The 17,741-nt window shown below is 39.2% G+C and overlaps 2 protein-coding genes across 2 annotated transcripts in view; both read right to left on the reverse strand.

The window, feature by feature from the left end:
* Window positions 1-1,734: 1,734 nt before the first annotated feature.
* Window positions 1,735-17,741, reverse strand: part of trdmt1 (tRNA aspartic acid methyltransferase 1) — a 92,111-nt gene continuing 76,104 nt past the window's right edge. Inside the window, 2 exon segments of the mRNA XM_036124807.1 lie at window positions 1,735-2,462; window positions 3,377-3,506. Of these exon segments, the coding sequence (XP_035980700.1) occupies window positions 2,317-2,462; window positions 3,377-3,506 (276 nt within the window). The 3' untranslated portion in view covers window positions 1,735-2,316.
* On the reverse strand, window positions 15,711-17,700 carry LOC118556730. Its single transcript, XM_036124808.1, has 2 exons — window positions 15,854-17,700; window positions 15,711-15,764 (listed from the first exon to the last, which is right to left on the reverse strand). The coding sequence occupies exons 1-2, from the start codon at window positions 16,842-16,844 to the stop codon at window positions 15,751-15,753; spliced, it is 1,005 nt and encodes a 334-aa protein (XP_035980701.1). The 5' UTR covers window positions 16,845-17,700; the 3' UTR covers window positions 15,711-15,750.

Raw genomic sequence — 17,741 nt, forward strand, 5'->3', positions numbered from 1 at the left:
AGGGCCGATCATCACCGCTTGCGGTTTTAATTTTAAGTTACTTTTCATTAAATTTGTCAATATCCTATGGAAGTCTGGACATATGGCAGCAGCGTTTCAGGTGACTTCGCCACGCCACCACACCGCACTGCTACATGGAATCCAGTTGAGCCTGGAATCCACAACACACCAACATGTCTTCTGTCTGTGGACACAGTTTCATGTTGATTAGCTCAGAGGGGTAACATAGCGACTGTTAACAATAAAACATGACACTTCCTGTTGTCAGGGGGCGTGGCCTAAGCAATGTCATCATTTGACCATTGGATATTGTAGGAGACCTAGTGGTGATCAACTACTGAAAGTTTGGTGGCTCTGTGAGTTTTTGTGTATGAAATATAAGTTTTGTGTTTCATAGCGAGTAGGTGAACTTGCTAACCCCCCTTCACCATGCTCAAAAACTCACCGTTTTGATAACTTTTAATTGGCCATGCCTTATGATCAGACTAACCGACCTTCAATCTAAAATGGCCAACTTCCTGTGATACTTGCACTATGACATTAATTGTAAATTCTGAGCGTCTTGTTGAGCTCTACTACTGTAACAAATCTCATGTCTCTACGATGAAGTAAGTGAATAGCAAAGGGTCCTTTAAAAATTGCAAGGTGGCGCCGTGGAGGCATTTTTCTTTTGATTTTTGTGACGACCTTAAAATACAAAATTTTTAAACAGTCACCATGCATCTGCAAAGTTTGGTGAGTTTTTGAATATGATAAAGCCCCCAAAAAGGCCCCTCTTTAGGGTGGCAGATTAATAATAATAATTAACACTACAGAAACAATAGGCCTTCGCAGCGCTTTGCTGCTCGGGCCTAATAATGACACCTAGTTGTTGAAGTCGGAACAACACATACACAATGCCTTTCACAGATACCCGCCATTTACTCAATGATTCGTTGTTGCTTTAAAACTTGAATTTTTACTTACACATGATAGGTATAAGATGTATTTTGTTCTATTTCTGGTCTGCTTCTCTGACTGGCTTCCATGTTTGCAGGCTGCTGCTCTTTTGCCAAAATTAAATACCAAATGCTTTGGGAACCCTGGGAACTCTTGAATGATTGGCTCATAAACCAGGAAGTTAACAACGGGCCACACTCTGAACTGAAGTAGCTCCGGACCTGTGGGGATCCAGCTCCTTAACCGTACATCTATGGTTGAAAGGAGAAAAATGTGACTAAGACATTTTTGATGGAGAAGACCGATTGTTTATAGAGAATGTTGCTTCCATCCCAGGTGACAAATAAGAATGTTTCAGGTTGATTTTACAGTAAATACCTTACTTATTGCTCATTTAAGAAACAATTTTCATACTGGAGTCTTTTATCTTTATTTCCTGTTCACATATTTACACTAAATGTCTGTACACCAAGCATGTGAAGCCAAAGTTTCCTTATTCTTGCACATAGACAAGCTGATTCTGGGCTAAGCAGCTAATTTTTTAAATCTTTTTTTGTATGTTTTACTTTATTTTTTTCATTTTTGAAAAATCAAAATGAAGGGGACTGCATATTTATGCATGCCACACTTAACAGATTGTATTACTGGTTTTACAAATATGAAAACTGTTTGAAGAAGTATCTAGAAAATATTACAATGAATGTTTTAGTTGTAAAAATGACAAAATGTGAAAAAAGGTCAGGAAGCACATACCTTTTGCAAGGCTCTGTAAAATAAAAGTACAAGCACAAACAGTGTGAGCCACTGGTGTTTACTGTTCGAAAGACATGAGCAATAGCAGTTTTACAAATTCAAGAATAGTGTTTAGAATCAAGAACTGCCGCCTTAAAAAGGGTACTTTCAGAAAACATAACAGCCACATACACACTATTGTCGGTATGCTAGAATGACGTACAACAATGTAGCTGCATTTGCCAAATCTGCTAATTCTGGTCTGGCAAGATTTTGCTAACCTTCTAATTATAAAAAAATAGCTATGCAGAGAGAATATTCAAAATTCAAAAGGTTTTAAAAATGCTGTCTTTAAAAGTCTCTAATGTTTGTGATACCGCATGAAAATGTCTGTGTTTTCTGCCTCTCATCTGGACAGAGACATTTTTGTGTGCTTACAAAGTAAAGGTATTCAAAGACAAAATAAAGTAACTGCAGAACAGAACCACTAAATAAAGTAGGTTGGTGGTACTTATTAAAAAGGTGGGCCCTTTATCTAAATTATATTCCAGCATGTTTTTGACCAGTATTTATATCCATTAGGTCCTGTACTGAAAGCTTACAACTGTTCATCCAAACAGAACAAGGAGCATTAATATACAGTTTTTAAGAAACTGAGAACTGCTCTTCTCCTTCAGTGTGCCCAAAATGCTCAGAACACATCAGTTGTAGAAGTGTGGCCACAACCAAAATATTAAGACTGTTTCCCAAAGCTCTGTACTGCTGGATGATAGAGATGTCCTCTGGAAAACCTGCAGGAACACATTTTAAAACAATTAGTCAAAAAATATTACAAGTAAACGTTGGAATATATTATAATAAACATGTGAGCTTGTTAAAGAACCTAAAACAAAAGTAGGCAGTTAACTCTTAAAAAGCACCACCTAAAAAGTTCAGTTCACACAACAAGAGTAAATTCTTTTTTTTATTCAACAAGATCACATTAAGTCTCCGAAGAGTGTTTTCCTGTCCTTCATCCTAATTTAGTTTTAAATGGATGGCACAGTGATAAAAAATATCTACAACTCCAATTCAGCTAGTCTGTGTACTCCTTGTCGTAGAGATGAAGTTCCCTTCACTCATCTACTTTGTAGTGACTACTTGTCGATGAAAAAACTTAAAAGTGAACAAACAAAAAAATAAATGTAAATCAAATAGTCACTTGATGAATCGTGGGTTTCTTGTTTTACGCAGTACAAAAAAATTCTCAAAATAGGTCAAAAATGCAGTTCCGTGAGTTTATTCCAGGTTTCGTCAGGCAAAAATAAACATGGTACAAACTTGCAAAAACTACTTGCCGCCTCGCCTGCCCTGGCTTCTGCCTTTGTGCTTGCTTTACCTGATCACTCCCTGATTAACCAGGCTGAGTGACTTGTTTCCTGAAGGACTGCAGGACTGGTAGACTGCAGCACTGAAAGACTGGTAAAAACCGATAAGCCCACCCACTTTCATCCTGAGCTACCTAATGTCCATGTATATATACACGTTTGACACACCCAAAACCCAAACAAAATCATTTAATTAATTAAACAAATTACTAACAAATACCTGTATTCTAAACAACCACATTAAAGTCTCCTGGACACACTACAATCCTTTCAGATTCTGACACAATGGTAAACAGGCAAATAATGCAAAAGATACAGTCCAGATATTTTTGACTTACAGAAACTCTGAGGGAAGCCCATTAAGTTTGCTACTTCTCTGGGAGTGAAATAACGTAGATTTAACTTTAACAGTTTCTGGAGCTTCTCCTGTTCAGACAACTGGTCCAGATTGGTAAACACACTACTAACCTGCAAAGCACAAAAAGAGAAGTATCTGTTGGACGACACAGCTATTATTCTGCATATGTTCAGAGCTATAGTCATTAGCTAAATTCATGAGATGGATTTATTTCAGGACAATTTAAAGAACTAATCAAGAAGCCAACCATTTTACACTGTATGAGCTAGTCTGTTCAATATTTTGTTTATTAAAATGAATAAGTCATGCCTTATACTAGGCAAGATGTTTGTATTTGACAATTTTTACTTCATACATTGATTGAATGATTTTTCTTTCCTTTCTAACAAGTATACATTCTGCGTTTGTGCAATGTGAGTGCAGGTGATAGATCTGATTAGAACAACTCTGTCTTAGACTTAGACAAACTTTATTGTCATTTTGTATGCACAGAGTGCATACAGCTTACAACAATGTAATGAGATTGCAATTGAAATAAAATAACATTACAATATAGAGTGCAGCAGTGATAAGAATGTAACAGTGCAGGAGAAAAAAGTGTGCAGAAGAATGTTCAACCATGTTTATAGTGTAAAGATAATGGTGCAAAAGAGGTATTCATTTGAAAAAAGTTCAATGTTCGCAGTGCAAAATAATGATGAAAGATGGCCATAAAGTTCAGTTCTGTGCATGTGTGATGCAGAGTCCAGTTTAGAGTTCAACAGGCAAATGGCAACGGAAAAAAGCAGTTGCAGAACCTGGTGGACCTGCAGTGGATGCTGCCAGGCCTCATCCCAGAGGGCAGCAGGAAGAACAGTCCATGGTGGAGGTGCGAGGGGTCACTGATGATGTTATGGCCTCGGGTGTTAGAATTATTTTTACTATTCTCTATATGTTTTTATTTCCCATACTCATCGTAGTTATTTATTTACTCATTACTATTAAAAAAGTTTTTAGGTTTGAGTTTATTCAGCTATTAAAGTGTCTTTCAGATGACTAATCTTTCTATCCTATGTGACAGAGTAAGGTTTGTGAAGAGCACCTATCCAACTGTGGCAACTCCTTTCTCTGAGAACTGAACTGCTTTGTATTATCTTGAAGGTCACAGAGTTGTTTTGCTTCTCCCTACTCCCTAGCTTGACAATGTAACCAGGGATTCCCTGTGTGAAAATAAAAAGAAAGGAGGCGACGAACGTTTCAGAGCAAGCAGAAGAATTGTAATCGAACGTTTCTCAGTGCACTCTCCTTGCAAGATTTATTAACCGACTTCCCTGTTGTCTCTCTTCCTTGTGTTGTTAATGAATGTTTTAGGTGTTTGAACCTGCCAGCGCTGAGAAGAAATGTCCTTAATGGAGGGAAGAGGAGCCCTGATGATCCTCTCTGCTGTCCTCACCATTCTCCTCACGTTCTTAGAGTCGGAGGCACTACAGCCTCCATACCACACAGAGAGTTTGTAAGCTCTGTCCATGCAATGAATAAATCTTTATCGGACAATGCTGTATCAAACTTTAAAGAGTTTGCCCCCCTTTTAATATCGTCAGTATTGCAGAAATACCCTGCAGATAGCAACAATGTTGTTTCTTCCCATTCACAAATAGATGTCTTTGTTAACGGTATGACTTCGTCATTGCGTTCTGCATTAGACAATGTAGCTCCCTTGAAAAAGAAGGTGATTATTCACAGGAAGCTGACTCCCTGGTTTAATTCAGAGCTGCGTTCCTTGAAGCACAATGTTAGGAAATTGGAGAGAATATGGCGCTCTACACACCAAGAGGAATCCCACCTAATCTGGAGGGACAGTCTATTGTTGTATAACAAGACCCTTCGCAGAGTTAAAGCAGCATATTTTTCATCATTAATTGAGAACAAAAATAATCCTAGATTTCTCTTCAGTACAGTTGCCAAATTTACACAGAGTCATAGCTCCGTTGATCCATCCATTCCCTTAGCTCTTAGCATTCCCAGATTTTATGATATTGTGGGATTCTTCATAAATAAAATTGATTCCATTAAAAATAAAATAATTGGCATCCTCCCAAACATGATTACCTTGTCCTCAGTAAGTGAGGCAGCTTTGGAGGAATCTTTAGAACCTGCGCAGTGTCTGAACTGTTTAGAAGCAGTAGAGCTTTCTGAGCTATCTAAAATTTTTGCTTCATCTAAACCTTCTACCAGTATGTTAGACCCAATCCCAACCAAGTTGTTTAAGGAGGTATTCCCTTTGATCAGTGGTCCTATTTTAGACATGATTAATCTATCCTTAGTAAATGGATATGTACCACAGGCTTTTAAAGTAGCTGTTATTAAACCTTTACTTAAGAAACCATCTCTTGATCAAGATGAGTTAGTAAATTACAGACCTATATCTAATCTTTTCATATCTAAAATTCTTGAGAAAGTAGTTGCTAATCAACTATGTGAACATTTACAAAGTAATGACCTACTTGAGGAGTTTCAATCAGGCTTCAGAACTCATCATAGCACTGAAACAGCTCTGGTGAAGGTCACCAATGATATTCTCATGGCCTTGGATAATGGACTTGTGTCTATACTTGTCCTGTTAGATCTCAGTGCTGCATTTGACACAGTTGATCACAATATTCTCCTACAAAGACTTGAGCATACTGTAGGGATTATGGGGAAAGCATTAGGCTGGTTTAAATTTCATCTGTCGGACAGATTCCAGTTTGTTCATGTTAATAATATATCTTCCGCAAACTCTAGGGTAACCTGTGGAGTACCACGGGGTTCAGTCCTTGGACCAATTCTCTTTACTATATATATATGCTTCCGATTGGCAAAATTATCAGACAGCATGGGAATTATTTCCAATGTTATGCTGATGACACTCAGCTATATTTATCCATAAATCCTGATTAATCCAATCAGTTACTTCAACTGCAGTCATGTCTTGATGACATCAAAAGCTGGACGACTTTAAATTTCCTGCACTTAAATTCTGACAAGACAGAAGTTGTAATCTTTGGACCAGAGTCCTCAAAAAATAAACTTCTTAATCAATCACTTAGTCTCTAAAAGTAGAATGGGAGGCAGATCCTTTAGCTATCAGGCTCCTCTCCTGTGGAACCAACTCCCACTTTTGGTCCGTGAGGCAGACACCCTGTCTACTTTTAATACTAATCTTAAAACTTTCCTTTTTGATAAAGCTTATAGTTAGAGTGGCTCATGTTACCTTGAGCTACCTCTATAGTTATTCTGCTATAGGCTTAGGCTACTGGAGGACATCAGGGCCTATTTTTCTCACTCTACTGATTTCTACTGTTCTCCAGTCTACTGTTCTCCAGTTTTGCATTGCATTACATTGAAATGACTGTTGTCATTTCATCTTTTAACTTTTTGCTCTCTCTCTTCATAGTAGGTACACCTGGTCTGACGTTCTGTTAACTGTGACATCATCCAGGGAAGACAGATCACCGGCTATTACCATCTAATGTAGAACAGATTACTGGATCAATGTGTGCTTCTGTGCTTTTTTGTCTATCTTGTTGTGTCTCTACTCTGTCTTCTGTAAACCAGGGGCGGATCCAGGATTTTTCAAAGGGGGGTGCGCACCTAAGGGTCATGGGGTCAAGGGTCAAGGGTCATGGGGTCGAGACAATGTGAGGCTAAATGACCAAAGAATGCCATCTTTACTCTTTTACACTACCCTAATTATTCATCTAAGGATTTTTTAATTGATAATAATTTTAATGGATGAACATAAGTGGAATTAGCATGATTACCTTATTGTAATTGAAAATGGGTTTTTAAGTCAAAATCTTGTGCTTTTTACAGCATGCACAAGGTTAAAAAGTAGTTTGAAGAAAAAATTATCCTTATCAACAATTAATCAAACAAAGATTTTCTTTATTTCCAGAAATATGTATACAGAAAATGAAATAAAAAGACCCAAGGACTAAAGAACAGTTTGGTATGGTTCAATTGACAAGAGTTTTAAAAATATACATGTATTTTAACAATATATTTTAACCATATAAACTATATTAAGAAAAAAAATACTTAGAAAGACCCAAAGACTTAAGAACAGTTTGGTATAGTTCAAGTGACAAAGGATTTTTTAAACACATTTTAACAAGATAAACCATGTTGAGAAATTTTTTTTTAAAGTAAGTTAAACCAATGAACATGTACAGTGAAGTTAAGCCATAAGCCTATAATAGAACTGTAAGACTTGACAAAGAATATTGTTCTCTTCTACAACACCTTCAACTTTATGATGACGATGATAATGGGTTTATGAATGTCAACCCTCTAGGATGCTTCTGGGCAAATATGTCTGATTTTGTTGATGTCTAAATGAATGTCCTTGTGGACATACATAAGTAGCAAAGCCAAAAACCTTTCCTGTCCCATTGTTGACCTCAGCAAAGTTTTCACTGCTTTAAGGCCCGAGTTATGTTCCACAGAAGCACTCGTGATAGGTATAACTGACAGAAGGTGACGAATCATAGAAATGTTTGGGTAGCACTTCATATTTGTTATCATTAGAATTTCAGGGAGAGAGCTGGGTTTTTTCACTGATGATGACCACTTTGTGTGCCACAACTTCACTTCCTGCCTAAATGTTGATCCTGATGATAGATCATCTTTATATGATGTAAAGATCTCTTTCTCACTCTCATCATTCATCATATGCAAGTTGCTTGGCAATAGTTTTAAGCCTAGTATGTTTTCATAAAGGAGACCATTCTTAGTTTTAACAATAAAACACCTGTGGCACTAAAAGGTTTAAATCAGACAATACACACTACACAATAACTATTGTATGGGTGTCAATGTCCACTATTTTTTTTACTTTACACTCTTTTTTCATTACTTTTCAAAAACTGCAACAAAAATTAAATTTTCATAACTTTGCCGTTACTTGAAAAAGTTTTCCTGATATTGCATTACTTTACAACTTTACACAACTTGTGAGAACCCCATGTTTTCTCATTATCAACATTTTCTAACGATCATCATACTTGTTTTCTGTGGGGAGAATATAAGATTAAGGTTGATCCATACTCCAATCTGGAAGGTGGTGGTAATGCACCTAAAAGTTGTTTGCCAACCACTATTAAAAAAGAGAAGAAGAAGAAGAAGTAGTTAGTTATAGGCCCATATCTCTTACTTCTAATTTATGTAAATTGATGGAGAAAATGATAACTAGGAGATTAATGTAAGAAATAGAAAAAAGAGGTCTTTTATCTCCTTATCAGAGTGGTTTTAGAAGTGGACGGACAACGGTTGATCCAATTGTTTGTTTAGAAAATGAAATAAGAAAGGCTCAGGTAAATAAATAAATGCTCTTGGCTACATTTTGATATTGAAAAAGCGTATGATATGCTTTGGAAGGAGGGTTTATTAATGAAGATGGATAAAATGGGAATTAAAGGAAAAATGTTTAATTGAATTAAGGATTTTTTAAAGAATAGAATAATCGAAGTAAGAGTTGGGGTAAATTATTCAAATATTTATGCTATACAAAATGTAACTCCTCAAGGTAGTGTATGTAGTCCATTGCTTTTTAATATAATGATTAATGATATTTTTGATAATATAGATTTTAGAATTAGTAAAGCATTATATGCAGATGATGGGGCATTATGGGTGAGAGGAGGAAATATTAGTGATTTTAAAAATAGAATGCAATCAGCAATTAACACGGTTGAAATATGGTCACATAAATGGGGGTTTCATTTGTCTGTTGAGAAGACACAAGTAATATGTTTTTCAAGGAAAAGGGTTAATCCAACAGTAGATCTTACATTATATGGGCATAAATTGAAACAGGTAAATATCATAAGGTACCTCGGCGTATGGTTTGATGAAAAACTTTCATTTAAGATACATATACAGAAGATCATTGATAAATGTAAAAAAAGGTATTAATATTTTGAGATGTTTGTCAGGGAATGACTGGGGGGCAACTAGTACATCTTTGAAAAGAATATATGATGTTTTAATTAGATCTGTGTTGGATTATGGATGTATCGTTTATAAGTCAGCTGCAAATTCTTTGTTATTGGATTTAGATAGAATCCAAGCCAAAGCGCTTAGAATATGTTGTGGTGCTTTTAGAACATCTGATTACTGGAGAAATGCCACTGGACTTAAGGAGGATGAAACTGTCAATAAATTACTGGTTAAATTTACAAGGGCATGAGGAAAATCACCCTACCAAACAGATATTCAGAGAATGTTGGGAATATGGCCATCACATAAGGAGTTTTGGATGGGAAGGAAATATTTATGCAGAGTATTCTGGGATAAGTAATATAGCATACTGTAAAACTGTAATTACATCTAAAATTGCTCCATGGTTATTTGAAATTTCAACAGTAAATTTAGAAACCAAAAAATAGAACAGTCCTGTGGAGGTTTGTATCAAATTATTCAGCAGTATTTAGTTATAAGGTATAAAAATATGACACAAATATATTCAGATGCATCAAAACAGGAAAATGGTAAAACAGGAGTAGCAGTATATATTCCGAAAGAAAAAAATTCTATAAAAAGAAGAACAGCGGATAATTTATAAATTTTTTCAGCAGAGATGTTGGCAATTATTTTGGCATTACAATGGGTGCTGGAGGTGAAGCCTAGAAATGTAGTTATCTGTTCAGATTCATTGTCTTGCCTGACTAGTTTTAAAAGTGGAAAATCTGAAAGCTGTCAAGATCTTCTAGATGAAGTCAGTTATTTAATATATGGTATAAAGCAACAAAAAAATAAGTATTCAATTTACATGGGTTCCAGCACATAAAGGAATTTTAGGTAATGAAAAAGTAGATAAATTAGCTAAAGAAGCAGTTAAGGCAAGAGAAATTGAATATGATGTCCCGCTAAGTAGAAAAGAAATAAAAGTAATTATTAAAGATAAAATAAATAATGTATGGCAGGAGAGATGGAATTTAGAAGAAAAAGGAAGACATTTATATAAAATATAGAAAGATATTATCATAAGATATAATAGTATAATGAATAGAAGAGAGGAAATATGGATAAACAGGTTGAGGATAGGGCATACTAGTTTAAATACTGGTTTAAAAATAATAGGGAAACATCCAACAGGTAATTGTTCTTATTGTGGAGAAATCGAAGGAGTAGAACATGTTTTGATTTATTGTAGAAAATATATAAAAGAGAGGAAAGAACTGGAAAGGGTATTGGGGAGTTCAGTAAAGATGGCTGATTTATTAGGGAAGCATCAATCAGATAAAATATTTAAAGCACTTAAATATTTAAAAGATACAGAATTAGCTGGGAGGATTTAGTGTGTATGTGTGTGTGAGTGTGAAAGTATAGATATCATTTAGTTTCATTAAGATATAAAGATATATAGGAAAATATATTTCTAAATTACATATCCGTCCAGCTGATGGCAGTAATGCACACAGGATGTAAACTGCCAGAAAACACAACAGAAGAAGAAGAAGAAGTAGTAGTAGAAGAACAGGCTCGTCACTGCGCGCTATTATCCAAGATGGCGACGACCGGTGCGGCAGAGAGTGATTATTTAGCGATAGTGATGGAGTTTCATGGATTTATCATCATCATCTGAGAGCGATTTGGAATATATAGAAGACTTTCTTGACAGCAACCTGATTTTTGACGAAATCCAGCCATACCAGTTTGAGGCAAGGAGACCAAAAAGGAACGATGTGAGTTGAATCTGTCTGCTGCGGCAGCGGTCTCCTTATTTTTGTGATGTTTTTTCCACTTTTACCCGATGTATTGCAACATCAAACTGCCATGCACGTAGGCATTGTTGCTCTAGAAAATTTCAATGGTGAAGTCCTCTGGGAATCCGAAATAATTGTTGTTTATCACAGCTGTGTGAGCGCAGTGCCTCTGCTAAGAAACAACACAGGATGTGACGTCAGGCCGCCATTACTGCCCATATTTGGGCACTAAATGCCTCCGCCAGTATCGGTGATTGCGACGACAATTTATGCCGCGCCGGCATCACAGTGCGTTCTAAATGACAGGTACTGGCTATTAATCTTAATTCTATGAAGGATGTTTAAAAATTCGGGCTCTTTAAAAAATACTTTTGGTCTCCAAAAGGGGGGTGCGCGCGCCCCCTGCGCCCCCGCCTGAATCCGCGCCAGTAAACCCCAGTCGGTCGAGGCAGATGACCGTTCATACTGAGACGGTTCTGCTGGAGGTTTTTTCTTCCCGCTAATGGGTGGTTTTTCTTTCCACTGTCGCTTCATGCTTGCTCAGTGTGAGGGACCGAGCCGGTCAAGCATGAGGACACAGTTGTAACTTTCAAAAAACTGGGTTTTATTTCCCCAAAGTAACAAAAATTTCAAACAATAATTATAGGGCCCTTAAAAGAGGTCAAATAAGGAAGCTAACTCAAGCCAAAAATATCAAAGTTAAACATAACAAAAACCTCAAACTAACTGCTCAAACAAACAAACTGACCTGACATACAACAAACAAAGGGGGCTTAAATACTGGCTGATCAGACCAGACTAACACTGAGGAAGAGGGAAAGGGAACATCTATGCAACAACAAAGATAACTAAACACAGTTGGTTTAAGGATTAAACTTAAATGACTAATAACTAAAAATTAGCAAAATAAATAAATCACAAAAGCAAAAGAAAGATTATGCCACAGAATTAAAATAAGGACTCCATGGTCTTCTCCCCCCTAGTGGAACTCCAGATGGTACCACCCAATCAGTGAGTCAATCAGGGATTGGAGTGTGCCAGCCAGAGTCCTCTGCTTCGGCCCAGTTGAAGGCACTCCCCACAACACCAAAAAAAGAAAACAAACAGATGTTAAGCATGTAACAAAATTAAATATACAAAAGTTAACCAAATGTGCGCGCTACAATTGGAACTGATGTACTTCAACATTGCCACACTAAAAACCAAACAAATTAACGTATGTATACAGTATGTGCAAACTTAAAGTGAAAAAGTGGTTTGTGAGGTTACCGACTGTGTGGCTGCAGGTGTGGCCATCACATTCCCCCCCTCTTGGAAACTGCCGCTAGGACAGCGAGAGAGAAAGTCAGCAGTCACATTTTCTTTCCCAGGGATGTACTGGACCTTAAACCGATATGGCTGCATAGCCAGGTACCACCGGGTAATCCTTGCATTAGAGTCTTTCATACGGTTTAGCCATTGAAGTGCCCTGTGGTCAGTCTGCAAAACAAACTCTCTCCCCAGAAGGTAGTACTTGAAGGAATCAAGTGCCCATTTAATGGCCAAAGCTTCCTTCTCCACTGTAGCATAGCGCTCTTCTCGGGGTAGCAGCTTGCGACTGATGTAGGCCACCGGATGCTTGCCCTCCCATGAGTCCTGTAGAAGCACTGCTCCAACACCCCTTTCAGAAGCATCTGTTTGCAGTACAAAGTCCTTTTCGAAATCAGGACAATGGAGAACTGGATTCTCACTCAGCGACTGCTGGATATCTTGAAAAGCGGCAACAGCTTCCGGACTCCACTGAACCTGGTTTGGGCATCGTGAGCTTGTCAAATCTGTCAGGGCCGCCGCTCTAGCCGAAAAGTTTGGAATAAAGCGATTGTAGAAGCCGGCCATCCCAAGGAAGGATCTCAGCTGCTTTTTGGTCTGTGGAAGAGGAGCAGATGCAATAGCTCTGACTTTATCAACTTGTGGCTTTATGACCCCACCTCCAACTGTGAACCCAAGGTACTGAGTCTCCATCTTAGCCAGGGAACACTTTGCTGGGTTGACTGTGAGACCAGCTGCCTTCAGTCGGTCCAAAACTGTCCTCAAATGTGTCAGGTGTTCTTCCCAGGTCCCACTGTAAATGACAATGTCATCAAGATAGGCACTGGTATAATCAGCAAGACCATACAGTACCCGGTCCATCAGTCTTTGGAAAGTGGCAGGTGCTCCATGTAGACCAAATGGCAGAACGGTGAACTCAAACAGCCCCCATGATGTACGGAAAGCTGTTAACTCCCTCGAGCCTTCACTGAGAACGACCTGCCAATAGCCCTTAGAGAGGTCAATTGTAGATAAATATTTAGCTTTTCCCAGACGCTCGATAAGTTCATCCACTCGTGGTGTAGGGTAAGAATCAAACTTTGAAACAGAGTTCAGATACCTGAAGTCGATACAAAACCTTATAGTGCCATCCTTTTTGGGAACCAGCACAACCGGATTGCACCACTCACTTTTTGAGGGCCGAATAATTCCCAGGGCCAGCATGAGGTCCACTTCCTTCTTCAAAGGTCCAAGAAGACGTTCAGGTACCCTGTAACTCATGCGTCTGACTGACGCATTTTCTTTCAGGACAATATTATGTTCCACCAAATTCGTCCGTCCTGGATATTCTTTGAATATATCTGAAGTAATGAGAGGTTTTACCTCATGCTGTTGATAGTCAGTGAGATGGCTCAAATCCACGCTGGAGGCAGACTGAGATGGCAGGTATTGCTCTGTTTCTTCATCCTCTCCCACTCGCCGGATGAACAGAACATCTGCTCCCTTTTCAGATCGTGGGACCCACTCTTTAAGCAGATTTACGTGCAGCACTCTGGTAGATCGTTGGAGTCCTGGAGTGGCAACCTGGTAGGTTGTAGGGCCTAACTTCCTTTGCACCTCAAAGGGACCCTGCCACTTTGCCAGGAGCTTACTATCATTCGTAGGTAACATTACCAGAACCTTTTGGCCTGGTTTAAAAGATCTCTCTCTTGCCGAACGATCATACCAAGCTTTTTGGGACATCTGTGCATCTGCCAAATGTTTCTGAGCCAATATGCTCATTTTTTCCAGTTTCTCCCTCATCTTTAAGACATAGGAAATGACATTAACTGGCTCCTCCCCTATCTGGGTCCCTTCCCAGATTTCCTTCAACAGGGTAAGAGGGCCTCTGACCTCATAACCATATAGGAGTTCAAAAGGGGAGAACCCAGTGGAAGCCTGGGGCACTTCCCTATATGCAAAAAGTAGGTAAGGCAACCACTGATCCCAGTCCGAGCCCGTTTCATCTACAAACTTACGGAGCATTTGCTTCAAGGTCTGATTAAAGCGCTCTGTTAACCCATCCGTCTGCGGATGATATGGAGTAGTCCTTACACTCCTAATCCCCAATAATTTATAGACCTGTTTAAGTAAAACAGACATAAAATTGGTTCCTTGATCTGTGAGAATTTCACGAGGAAACCCCACTCTTGAAAAGAACTGTATTAGAGAGAAGGCTACAGCTTTTGCCTTCATCGTTTTCAGTGGGAAGACTTCAGGGTATCTGGTTGCATAATCTGTGACCACCAACATATACCGATACCCGGAATGGCTTTTTTCCAAGGGACCAACAATATCCATCCCGAGACGTTCAAATGGGGTGCCTATCACAGGCAAGGGCTGAAGTGGAACTCTTGAAGGGCCTCTAATTGATGTCCTTTGACACTGGGGGCAGCTCTTGCAGAACTGTGCAACATCGGAATGTAGGCCAGGCCAGTGGAAGTAACGTTTAATACGACTAGTGGTCTTGCATTTCCCTAGGTGGCCAGCCCAGGGAATGGAGTGGCCCAGATTAAGTACCATCTCTCGGGCCTTGTGTGGAACCACTAGCCGTTCAGCCTGACCACACCGATGGTAAAGTATGCCGTTCTGTAAAAAATACTCCTCTTTGTTGTGGCCAAGCTCACCCTTAGAATCCTTCTTAGCTCTCGACAAAATGTCTGACAACGTGCGGTCATTTTGCTGCATTTGAATAATGTCTGTTGGCATTTTAAACCCGAGCGGTTCATCAGGGGTAGCATCTGCCGGCACCTTTACAACAGTACCTCTGAACTTCTCTTGCTTTCTTTGACTCCGTGATTTCCTAGATCTCCCAGGATCAGTCTCCACGTCAGCGTCAAAGAAAGGTAAGGTACTCAAAGTTGGAAGATGTTCATTTACTTCTGCAGCTTTGGCCCTCGTAATAGCCACATTACAGTCCTTTGCTGGTTTTAACAAATCATTGAGCACTGGCAGGTCTTCACCCAAAATTACTGGGAAGGGCAAGGCATCAGCCACAACTACTTTCAATAAATAGGCTTGTCCACCTACTTCAATAAATATGTCAGCAGTAGGGTAAGGCCTCTCCTCCCCATGCACACAACAGATTGAGATGGCATCATAAGTATGCACGCCACTTGGTATAAATTGTCTGTGAACCAAAGTCTGAGCACTGCCAGTATCTATCAAGGCCTTCAGTCTTCTTCCATTGATTTTTACTGTGGTCATTCTTGTTAAAGATCCCCTTTGTTTTATATCTGAGTCTTGGGATGGTACCAAGCACATCTGGGTCAGTTTCAAGGGGTTTTGTGGACACACAGGTTTAGTGTGCCCTTCCTGACCACATAGATAACAAACTGGAAGTCTCTTACTAAATTTATTAGGAAAATTGGCAGGCAATTCAATTCTTGAGATTTCACTCCCACCTGTTGCTGAACCCTGGTGGTGCCGAGATGATGCTGGCTTGCAGGCGTTCTTATCTTTAAATGAGGCATTACTCCATGGCTGTCCCTTCCTGCGAGCAGCCACAAACACATCTGCGAGGGTCGAAGCTTCTGCAGCGGATTTTGGATCATGCTCTTTTATCCACACCTGGAGCTCAGGGGACAACATTCTCAGAAATTGTTCCAGAATCAACATTTCACCAATTTCTTCCACGGTTTTACCTCTGGGTAAAATCCATTTCCCATACAATTCCTTCAGCCTCACATAAAGTTCTTTAGGGCTCTCATCAGGATAAACATACAGGGAACGAAACCTTTGTCGGTACGTTTCTGGATTAATGTCATACTTCTTTAAGATGGCTGTTTTCACATCATCATAATTGTGTGTCTCATCAACATCCATATGAACATAGGCACTCCTTGCCTTTCCAGTCAGGAGAGGAATGAGGTGGAAAACCCAGTCTGCTTTCGGCCATCTACAGGCAGCTGCCATTCTCTCAAACGTAACAAGGAAATGTTCAATATCATCATCACTTGTCAGTTTTTGTAACTTTGGCTCCAGAGAGAACTGTGACTGACCTGAAGACATCCTGACTGATGCAGATGTCGCCTGGGCATTCTTGACGTCCTCAATGTCATCCTCCTCCGGTCCTGCATCATTTGGAGAGGGCTCAGGGAGTGGAGATGTGCGGGCCTGCACTTCCATTTGCAGGAGCTGAAACTGATGTTGTAGGGCTTTAAACCGTTGATCCTGTTTTTGCCGCTCTTCATTTAACTTTACCTCCCGGGCCTCCTGCAGACCCATAAATGCCTGTAAGATCCCAGTCAAGTCCCTCAATGTTGGTTCTGTCACATCTTCACCCCCAGTGTCTGCTGCCATTGCAGAAGCTCCAGCCTCCAGTTCCTCTTCTCCAGCACATGGCTCCTCTGATGGTTGGGTCTCTGGTTTATGCTTCCTGGCTCCACGGTGCATTGTCAAAGAGGGCCAAAAAATTTGAAAAAGAAAAAAAACTGTCCAAAACAAAAAATAAAATAAAAACTGTGTCCTCAACTGGCAAATCCCACCACTGCCACCATGTGTGAGGGACCGAGCCGGTCAAGCATGAGGACACAGTTGTAACTTTCAAAAAACTGGGTTTTATTTCCCCAAAGTAACAAAAATTTCAAACAATAATTATAGGGCCCTTAAAAGAGGTCAAATAAGGAAGCTAACTCAAGCCAAAAATATCAAAGTTAAACATAACAAAAACCTCAAACTAACTGCTCAAACAAACAAACTGACCTGACATACAACAAACAAAGGGGGCTTAAATACTGGCTGATCAGACCAGACTAACACTGAGGAAGAGGGAAAGGGAACATCTATGCAACAACAAAGATAACTAAACACAGTTGGTTTAAGGATTAAACTTAAATGACTAATAACTAAAAATTAGCAAAATAAATAAATCACAAAAGCAAAAGAAAGATTATGCCACAGAATTAAAATAAGGACTCCATGGTCTTCTCCCCCCTAGTGGAACTCCAGATGGTACCACCCAATCAGTGAGTCAATCAGGGATTGGAGTGTGCCAGCCAGAGTCCTCTGCTTCGGCCCAGTTGAAGGCACTCCCCACAACACCAAAAAAAGAAAACAAACAGATGTTAAGCATGTAACAAAATTAAATATACAAAAGTTAACCAAATGTGCGCGCTACAATTGGAACTGATGTACTTCAACATTGCCACACTAAAAACCAAACAAATTAACGTATGTATACAGTATGTGCAAACTTAAAGTGAAAAAGTGGTTTGTGAGGTTACCGACTGTGTGGCTGCAGGTGTGGCCATCACACTCAGTATGAGGGATTGCTGCAAAGCCATGGACAAT

This window comes from Fundulus heteroclitus, chromosome 21 (genome assembly GCF_011125445.2).
Source record: "Fundulus heteroclitus isolate FHET01 chromosome 21, MU-UCD_Fhet_4.1, whole genome shotgun sequence".
Classification (NCBI taxonomy): domain Eukaryota; kingdom Metazoa; phylum Chordata; class Actinopteri; order Cyprinodontiformes; family Fundulidae; genus Fundulus; species Fundulus heteroclitus.

Excerpts from the sequence above, each read along its gene's own strand:
- LOC118556730 (XM_036124808.1), bottom strand. The coding sequence starts at position 16,844 with ATGCACCGTGGAGCCAGGAAGCATAAACCAGAGACCCAACCATCAGAG.